General features: G+C 53.2%; 1 protein-coding gene across 1 annotated transcript in view; it reads right to left on the bottom strand.

Moving 5' to 3' along the window:
• Nucleotides 1-10,036, bottom strand: part of XRN2 (5'-3' exoribonuclease 2) — a 33,477-nt gene that overhangs the window by 5,286 nt on the left and 18,155 nt on the right. Inside the window, exons 22-28 of the mRNA XM_015620569.2 lie at nt 9,782-9,879; nt 9,636-9,715; nt 8,517-8,573; nt 7,890-7,958; nt 7,664-7,798; nt 6,807-6,934; nt 2,572-2,632 (exon numbers count right to left, since the gene is read on the bottom strand). Of these exons, the coding sequence (XP_015476055.1) occupies nt 2,572-2,632; nt 6,807-6,934; nt 7,664-7,798; nt 7,890-7,958; nt 8,517-8,573; nt 9,636-9,715; nt 9,782-9,879 (628 nt within the window). The remainder of the gene's footprint in view (nt 1-2,571; nt 2,633-6,806; nt 6,935-7,663; nt 7,799-7,889; nt 7,959-8,516; nt 8,574-9,635; nt 9,716-9,781; nt 9,880-10,036) is intronic.

Below are 10,036 nucleotides of genomic sequence, written 5' to 3'. Positions count from 1 at the left end.
CAGAAGGAGCCATGCTGTGGTTAAAGCAAGAGCACTTTACATTTGTGGGGACTAAACTCTCCAAATCAACGTTCTAAGTCCGTACTGGGAATGAACTAAGCTCATGCTTTGTTGATATTTGCTCCTTTTGATGAAGTATTTTGATTACTAACTCTTTTCCCCTCACAATTCCCAGAAAGCAGCTGACTCTCCAGGAAAAAGCCACTGCTGGCCACGAGGAGAGCTGGGAATTGCCTACAGAGCCCCAGCTCTGGGCTTTCATTAACAATCATGCTGCCTCTACAACAAGTGCTGCTGATAAATGTGACTGGGGCACTTGCTCCATGCCTAGAACGGGGAAGTTAGACACAAACTCCTTTTAATTAATACTTACTTGGCACGGAGTTTAAACTTTCTAGGTGCTGTTCAGTGAAAAGTTGGGATGTTTAACAAATCAAACACAACATCAGCGCTCTGTTGGGGCACTGGCTGGTGACTTAAACCACCTGAGGGTGGAGATGTGTACCCAAAACAAGAGCTGTGCCACCTGGAACCCCCCAGGAGCCCAGGCACCACCCAGAGCTGCCCCAACTCCAACACATCCAGCCAGGCCAGCTAAATTTCCACAGGAAAACATTCCTTCACACCCCAGCCACTCTGGGAATTGTTTCTGTGAACAGCTTCAGCAGGAAGGATCTGTTTAACACATTTCCACAGCCAGGTAGCAAACCCCTCCCTGTGAGCTCTGGGCTGGCTCAGGAGCACTGCAAGGACCTCTGCAGTGCCCAGGAGTGTCAGGACAGGGGGAGGGACCCCAGCATTCCCTTTCCAAGGTGCACCACTGGGTTTAAAAGTAAGAAATCCTACACAGGAGACAGGAATGGCTGGAGAATTGTGGAGAAGCAGCTTCACTCTCCTGCTTTTCTCCCCAGCCTGGGAAGGAAGAGCCAGCTCTGGGAAGGATGCTGCAGCTCTCCATCCCTGAACCAGCACACCTGGCAGGGACAGGGCTCCATGTGCTGCATCCAGGACACACCAGGCTCCTGGGCAGGGCTGGCCTCTCCCTCAGCTCCTTGCAGAACTCCCTGCTGCTCTCCCCCAGGGCTCCCAGAGCTGCAGGAGGGGGAACAGCAGCTCCCAGGGAACGAACAGGGAGCTGAAAACGCCTTCAGCAGGTCCAGATGCCTTTTCTTGCACCAAGTGTCTCTGTGTTTAACCTGCTGCTCAAGCCTCTGTGCCTGCCCCTGTGCTAAGCATCAACATCAGCTCTAAGCACGTTTGATCTGCTCCCCAAATCCAAAACCTCCTGAGAGCACGGCCAAGGCGTTTATCCTCCGTGCTGGCAGAGCTGCTCCTGCACAGCGACAAAGGGAAGGCACTGACGAGAGACAGACCTGCAGCAGCCCCTCACAAATACAACTATATAAACTGGATTTAATTAAGGGCTGGGAGTGGCAGCTCCCATGGCCCAAGCAGTATTAAAGTTTGCATTAGGAATGAATCTGGCCTTCGAATATTCCACACGGATGAGGCACAGGACAAGGGAGCCAGGCTTACTTCAGTGGGGATCAAAACGGTTGCCATGGAAAGGGACTGTGGAGAGCTCAATAAATTCCCCCAAAGCCCATATTTTCAATGGTGGAACATTTGCAAATAAACCCAAGGGGGGGAGAAAAAACCAAAACAAGCTGGGGCTCGGAGCAGAAACTTCTCTCCCTCCTCCATAAGCAGAAATAAATGTCATTATTCATAGCTGCCACAGGTAGCCCGGGCTCAGTGAGCCACCCCAGAGGAGGAGACACAGGCCAGCGGTGAGGGGACACATGTAAAACATCCCTGATTACCAAACCATGTCACATTCCTTCTATTCGATGGCACTTCTTGGGCTGCAGATTCCATAATCCTTCCCTCAGTCCCTTCTGCATTTAATTCAGTTCAGCCTTAAGTAGTTAAAGAAACTGTTTTCAGTGGCAACTAATAACTACTGACCTACAGTGACACTGCCCTACAATGGGCTTGTCAGGCCTGAAAAACTTGTCCCAAAGAAGCTGATTAGGACTTCAAGAGGTTTGTAGCAAGAATCAATGGCTGGTCTGTGCTAATGCTGCGGCTGCGGCGCAGGAATGATAAAAGTGGAACACCATTAGTTATGCCTCATTAAGCTCCACAGCCCTCCTAAAAAGAAATTTGTTTAGCCTGTCCAAAACCTAATGCAGTTTTAAGCTCTCTGTGTTCAATTTCATAGTACCTCAAAAGCCTCAATAAGATAAAGGCCAAAGAACCAAGAACGGTACCAAAGCACCAACAGTAAAGTTAATTTTGAAGCCTGAGTTTTAATGGAAAGTGTTTTTCCCTCCTTTTTTTTTAATACAAAGTACTCGAGCCTTTTAAAGGAAGAAGCCCACGTAGTGGGCTCTCAAAACATCAGTAAATCATGGGCATTAAATTAACTCAGAAAACCTGCCACACAGCATCCTTCCCACAATTCTAAACCACAGTCCTCCAAACGGGGAAGGGAAAACCGAACACCAGGAAGGCTGGCAGAGCCCAACCCACCCTTCCCAGGCAGGTTTCACATCCCTCCTGCCTTACCTTTGTGGTGTCTGCTGGAACAAGGGCGTGGGACCTCGCCAGGACTCCTGGGGACGCAGATCTGGAGGGCAAAGAGAGATGGCAAAGTGAGAGAGAGAGAGCAGGGGCAGCCCAGGAGCTGTGCTGGTCCCTCTGAGAGCCCCAGGACTGACACAACAGGTCAGGGCTGGTCCCTCTGAGAGCCCCAGAGCTGTCCCACAACAGCCCAGGAGCTGTGCTGGACCCTCTGAGAGCCCCAGGACTGACACAACAGGTCAGGGCTGGCTCCTCTGTGAGCCCCAGAGCTGTCCCAGAGCAGCCCAGGAGCTGTGCTGATCCCTCTGTGAGCCCCAGGGCAGCCCAGGAGCTGTGCTGGTCCCTCTGTGAGCCCCAGGGCTGCCACAACAGCCCAGGAGCAGGCTGGATGTGCCACAGACACACCCCAAGCCATGGCCTCCTGCTGCCAGCTTGGTTTGGCTCCACACCTCCAGTCAGCCTGGTAACAGAGAATGAGGAACTGTAATTGCTAGAGCTAGCGTTGGTTCGTGCTCAGATGATTCACAGGTGCCTCCTCTTGAACACTTGAAGATGCAAAACCTTGTCTGCCACCCTAACAATTCCATTTAGTATTTGTATCTCTTACCAGTGCATTCATTACTGTAAAAAACCACAGGCACTCAAACACACAGCCAGCACACAGCGTGTTTGTGACCAACAAAGTCAAAACATGGGCCAGTTTCCCTCTGCCTGGGCTAAGCCATTCCATAAAGGCAAGCAGAACAATGGCCAGAGCACAGAACACAGTGCAGGATTCTGTTCTGGTCACGTTTAGGTGAATGTAGTTACATTTAGGATGCCAAGGATAAAGAATTCATTAAGATAAAATGTAACTACATTATCACTAGAGGTAGTGAAGGTGCATTTAAAAGTTCCCGTGGGCAGCCATAACACACTAATAAAAACCTATTAATGATGCTGTCAGAGAATGGAATCAGACTGAACTAAGCCCTTTGGGGTAAAGCCTTGGCCAGAGCCCCAGAGCTGGCGTGCAGGAGACCACCCACTGGCCCATTGTTTGTGCCACCCAAACCAGCCCTGCACAAAGGCCAGGCAGGAGCAACGCTGCCCTAACAGGGCTGCAATTAAAGGCTTGTTGTCCCTCTAAATAACCTGGTCAGCAAACAGGATAAAAGCAGCAGCAGCAGCTCCTCAATAGCAGCCAGGCAGCCCCCGGAGCTCGGGGCCAGCTGCGGTTTCACTGACACCTTTGATGGCTTTCAATGGCCTTCAAGTGGGACCTAATTCCAACAGCTGGTTCCAGCAGCTGGATAATGGATAATGGATAATTCCAGCACACCCACACCCTGCCATGCTGCCAGGGGCTGGGACATGGAAACCCCCGTGGAAAGGGGGAAACACAAAATAAAGGAGTCTGTGCCCCTCTCCCAGCTCTGCCTGGGCTGTCTGAGGCAGCCCCAGTGAAGAGAACACCAAATGAATTCCCAGCCCCGGCAGCTCTGCCCTTCCTGGGAGCCTGCTGGGCAAAGCCAGCCCACAATTCCTCATTGATCCCCCATGCAGGGACATTCATTCAGCTTTACACCTGGACACAGAGCTCCATCAGCCACCAGGGATGTGAGCCTGGTGCCACACACCCCGTTACCAACCCAGCCCCTCTCTTCCAGCCCATTTCCCAGGGCTGAGGGTGGGGAAGTGGCACTTCCCTGCTCATCAGCCTGGGAACCTCGAGGGCTTTTCCTTGCCTGAACGGGCTGCACCCACACCAAGCCTGGGTTCTGGAATACAAGGGCAGGGCAATGGAACCCGCAATGCTGCTTTAGGGAAAATGTGCAATTTGTCAACTGGAACTTAAAATGTTTTAAAGCAGGTTTGGGACAGCCCCTGAGTCTCACAGCTTTCAGTCCCAAATATCCTCAAATGATTCTGTTTCTGATCATTTCCAAGCTTCACAGACAGCAGCACAGAAACACAGACAACATCTTGTATGCAGCCCCTTCCTCTCCGTGGGAGCAAGAGCCAGCTCTCCTGCTGTAACCACACCTTTCTGCACCTCACTCTGAGCCAGACCTCAATGAAACCATCACATCTACAAGCCCCCCATCTCATTTGTAGGGCTGATGGAATAACCTTGGAGGGAGAGAGTCTGGAGCAGTGGATTGCACTTCACAGAGGTACAAAGCAGGAGAAGGAATGGTAATTAACATTTTCTTCAGGCTGCAAAACTTCGGCATTTCCCAGAGCTATGAGGCCAAAGAAACTGCCTTGCCTAGCAGCTCCTCAAGTAACAATTTATCTAATCAGGGTGGCAATCAAAGAGAAGATTTTGTGTTTACTGATTGCACTAATCAAAATTGCTTTTCCAAGGCAGCTAATTGACAAGTTTACTGAGTCATAAATCAGATGTCCTGCCCCGCAGGAGCCAAACCTGCCATTCCCAGGGCGCTGCCACCCTGCACTTGACTCCCCAAGTTATCAGCACAGACAATTATTCATCAGCTGAAAATTGGCACATCCAAGGCAAATCAGGGAGCACCGTGAGGAACACCCCCAGCCTCTGGAGGCTCTGGAGGAGGAGATGGCTGCCAGCTTGGCCGTGTTGCCCTCCCAGAGGCTGATTTTCCTGCGGCATGCCCACGGAGAGGGCACCCTGCGGGTGGAGAGCTGCTCTGCATCGGCCCCACTGCACCTGGGGGTCCCAGGTGCTGCCCAGCCCAGCCACAGCTCTCTCCCAGCTGGCACACTGGGAGAACCTTGTGTCTGCCACCCAAGAGCCGTTCCTGTTTCTCCAGAGAGGATTTTCCGCTGAGGGTGCCGGTGCTCTGCTGGAGGCGCTCGGGGACCCGAGGGTGACCACAGAAGGGAGGAAGATGGCTGTGCTGCTGGACCTGGAGCAGCTCCAGGGACACTGAGCAGAACACCACTGGGGACTGGCCTGAGTGCTCGTGGATTCCCTCACTGCAGCGGGCTCTGGGGAGCTGCTGACACTCCTCCTCTCCACAGCACCGCACCCACACAACCCGTAATCCTGGGTGTGTTAGGGTCCTGGGGCAGGCAAACATCCAAAAGGCCAATCCCAGCAGAAATCTGGGGCTATGCCACCTGGAGGTGTTCTTCTAAGCCGGGTTTAGCCAGTCTGACTCAAGCTGGTAGAGGAGGAGTTGAGGCACACGTGGTTCAGTCGTCTCAGGTGGGCCGGGCTGGGGCTGACCCTCCAGCCAGGCAGCAGGATGGGTTTTGGGAATGGTTCTAGGGAGAACACAGCCCTCAGGCTGTTTGATCCATCCTCCTGGATGGACACGAGCTGTCCTCGGGCCCCAGATAACGAGGCACTGAAAGAAACCACTCCAAACTCAAAGTCGAGCAATCAGTCACAAGGACTTCACGCCACAGTCAGTGCGAATGAGAAGTGAAAGTCTCATCTGCTAGGGCAGCTCGGTGTCCCAGCAGAGGAGGAGGAGGAGGAGGAACACAGGCAGTGAAGGGCCAGAGAAGAGGTTTGCAGCGTGCAGCACTGCGCTGTCCCACGAGAGCAGGGTGCCAGGAGCGGCTCCGGAGAGCGCAGAGCGCGCGCGGTGAGGGAGCCTGGGCCAGGCAGCTCCGCCTGGCTCCTCTGCCTGCTGCTCCACACAGCAGCAGCACGGCAGCCTCTGCCTCCCGGGGAAGGCAGCACAGGCAGGAGGTGAGAGAAGCCCAAGCAATTGCTCTGAGGTTTGCCAGGCACACCTGCGGAACGGCGAGCGGGCACGGCTGCGGCGCTGCGAGGGGGAGGCAGGCCCGCGTCCAGGAAAGCCTCCAGCCAGTTTTCCAAGGCCAAGAGATGGACTGGGGTTTCTCCTGCAGCAGTGGCTCTGAGCCTCCTGGTTTGAAGCACTGGGGTATCAGCCTGCAGGGTGCTGCCTGCTCAGCACAAGGGGCGCGGGTGCCGCGAGGACGGGAGCTGGGCAGGATCAGCTCCGGGGCCGTGGGACAGACAGAGCTCTTTGGAGCCTTTCCCACAGCACAGCAGGCCTCAGCAGGAACAGCAGCACTGCTGGGCTCCCAAAAACCTCCCTGAAACCACGTAAATGTTCTCTTTCTGGAGATGAATCTGAAACCACAGTCTGGTATCTCTGCCCTCCCACTGCCCGCGCTCCTCTTCCCGACCGTACTTCAGCACAGATAAAGAAGTGAGGCAGATGAAGAGAGGCTGCTTGGCCCGAGGCAGCTGTGAGAAGCAGGGAGCAGAGGACACTTACTTGACAGCAGTTTGGGGATCTGCTGCTGGCTGCCCATGAGGGGCCTGGCGTAGGGGCTGCCGTAGGCTGCGAGCGGCACGGCGCTGGGGTACATCCCGGCCATGGCCCTGTCCCTCGGCATCGTGTGCCTGTCACGGGGAGAAACGGCCAGGGAGCAGCTCAGTGTGCTGTGCAGAGCTGCAGCTGCCCCAGCCCAGCCCAAAACACACACACACACACACACACACACACACGGGCCTGGGGAGCTGCTCCCAGGAAATGCTCGGGGTCCCAAGGGCACTTTTCACCGTGACTGATGTGCAGCAGGGCTCTCAAACACAGCCCCAGGACAGCCCTGCTTGTCCTTCCTGCTGCCCCCCACAGCCAGAGGTATTTCCTCTTCCTAAGGAGACACTCCAGAGTTTCACCTCATCTGCCACTCTCCTTTAACACAGTCTCTTCTCTGGCTCTGATAAATGCATGGCTCCTCGCACTCCCCAGTATGGAAACCCATTTAGTTTTTAAAGCTTCTTTGTTTATAAAAGCTTAAAAGGCATTCCTGTCTTCATTAGCAGTCTGCACAACGTTCTCATTGTACCTCCATACAACAAGCAAGTTTTAAAAAACCCCAAACAACAGGGAAGTGACTTAGAACTATTGAGGAGGGGGGAAAAAAAATAAAAAATCAAAAAGCAAACAGGGCGTTACTGCAATGTTTTCAGCAACATGGAATTGAAATCTCACAGGCTGAGGTGTCCAACATGGAAAAGCAGCACCTGGGCTTGGGCACTCCAAGCCCATCCCTTTCTTTTTTTTGATTTGAAAGGGAAAAGGAGGGCAGTCACCCCAGCGAGGCAGCAGCAAGCCCACGGCCTTACCCCAAGGTTCTGAACGCTGACTGGTCCAAATGCACCGGTTTCCTGTCCCTGTTAAAGCCCAGCTGTGGTCTCCAAGGCCTGCCATCATTGTTGGTTTTTTCCCAGTCTCCTGGCTTCAGAACTGGAGCAGGTTTCCTGAGCAGCAAGAACAGTTCCATAAATACTTATGGCAGCAAATACACAGACGGATAAATCCCAATGGGATGATTTGAAAGCTGACACTTACTTTGCCCCAGGTAACACTGTAGCCTTGAAAACAAAGTCTTCAGCAAATTGTGGGTCTTTGAATGAGATGCTGGAACAAAGTATTTGAGGATTAGGTTCATTGCATAATGGAAACTAAGTGAAACGGTAATCACTGCTTTATTACCATGAAAGCTAAAAGCAAACAGATGAGCAGAATAATCTCACTCTTCCTGCTGGAACTCATGTTTTCCAGGCCCAAGGAAGAATGAGGCCACAAGGAAAGAGAGTAATGGTTCTGTGGAACATTCATCCCGAGTGACACAGCCTGAGGAGCAGCACCCTGACTGCTGGTACCACCTCCAAAGACAGGGGGAAATACCCTTGTGACACAGAAACAGGGGATGGCACAGAACAATTCTGACCTCCTGACAGTGGCAGATGGAAAAGCCAAACCCTTCCTTTAACTCATCACCCACAGGAACTGCATCCCCACTCAGGACATCCTTCCTGCAGCATCCCAACAAAGCAAAACTCAGCATCACCTCTTACTGCTCTGCACAGCTGGAACCAAGCTGTGCCTCTCTGCAGATAAAAACTGCACAGATCACAAGTGGTTTGCAGTGTTTTGAGCTGCACAGCCCTGCAGGAAAGCCCAGAGTTTACTGACCTGACTGCAGAGTTCTGTGTCAGGTCCCGCAGCATGGGAACAGGAGACTGCACCACCCTGGTGAAGGGAAAAACCTCTGTCAAACACCAGGGAACACACTCCTCACCTCTCCTCTCCTCACCTCTCCTCTCCTCACCACCTGCTGCTCTGCCAACTAAGCCTGCAAAACACTCATTTCAAAGTTAACCTGCTTTTCCCCTCAACCTAGTGCTTCCAAAAGCACTGGAGTGACTGAATCCTTATCTCTAAATGCCACCTGTTTTGCAGCTGAAGTGTGGGGATTCTCTGGGTCTGTCCGGGGAAGGCGAGGCCAGAAGAGGTTTCTTGCCCCTGTTCCCTCCAAGAACAACCCTGACTTGGTGATATTCTTCACAACCATGACAAGAATGGAGAAATACCCATTTTCTGTCCAACCAAACCAGTGTTTGTGCACTTGAAGCAAACGGGGCACTGAACACCTGCTTGTGACCCTGTACAGAGAAATGAGGGTGTCCCCTGCAAGGTGAAGATTACACTGATCATTCCCCAGGCTGCATGCATTCTCTACAAGACTAAAAATATGAGTGTTCTTAGCATGTGTAGCTGGGAGCAGCCCTGCTTTTAGTGCTGCAGACTGAATGGACAGAGCCAAAAGATGTCTGAGCTATCAGTGCCTGGATTTTTCTCTGATGTAATGCAGATTAGCATCTAAAAAGCAGAGTTTTGGGTTTTTCAGGCAATGTGCACTGATGGGAAGTCACAGCAGCCCACATTAACATCCACACAGAAGCAGAGAGGCCAAAACGTGACCCTGCTGAGCAAGGCCACCGAGCACTACCGCTTCTACCAGCCAGGCCTTGTTCACCTCATAAAACAATAACTAAACGCATAAACAGCAGCCTTCCACAGGCAGAGCGACAAACAAAGATTCCTCAGCAAATAAACAAAAGCACTGGAGTGCTTTAAAAGCCAGGCTGAGGGGTTAAAGAGATGGGGCCAGAGGCATGCAGATTTCACTCGCTGCAGGTAACACAGGCTGCTCTGCAGCCTCAGAGGCGCGGCCGCGGTGGAAGCTGTAACTCGCTCCTCGTGGGCACAGCACGGTGCAGCAGGAGGCAGCCCTTCAGAGGGGACACTCACTGCTCTGGGAGGACGGCGTTGTCGTTCAGGGTGAGCTTTCCCTGGATGCCGTGGCACAGCTCCGGCGGGATGTCCACTGCCTGCGGAGAAAGGCGTGTTCAGCTGCGCCCTGCCCTCGCCGCCCCCGCCCAGCCAGCGTCACCCACCTCGCTGCTCTTGCTCTTGTACTGCTCCACAATGAAGTCACACAGGGGATGGTGCTTCCCCACGAAGAGAACATCGCCACCCAGGCTGTTCCTCCTGCCTGCAGGGTGGAAACGGGGCCAGAGCTCAGGGGGAGAGCGAAGGAGGGAACGCAGCGAACCAGCAGCGCTCTCCAGCGATACTCCACACCAGGCAAGGCTCCCTGGGGTTTAGGAGCCAGCTCTGACTGCTCCCTGGGGTTTAGGAGCCAGCTCTGA

This window comes from Parus major, chromosome 3 (genome assembly GCF_001522545.3).
Source record: "Parus major isolate Abel chromosome 3, Parus_major1.1, whole genome shotgun sequence".
NCBI lineage: Eukaryota > Metazoa > Chordata > Aves > Passeriformes > Paridae > Parus > Parus major.
The sequence above is the reverse complement of the archived record's forward strand: the minus strand, read 5'-3'. Positions and strand labels throughout refer to the sequence as shown.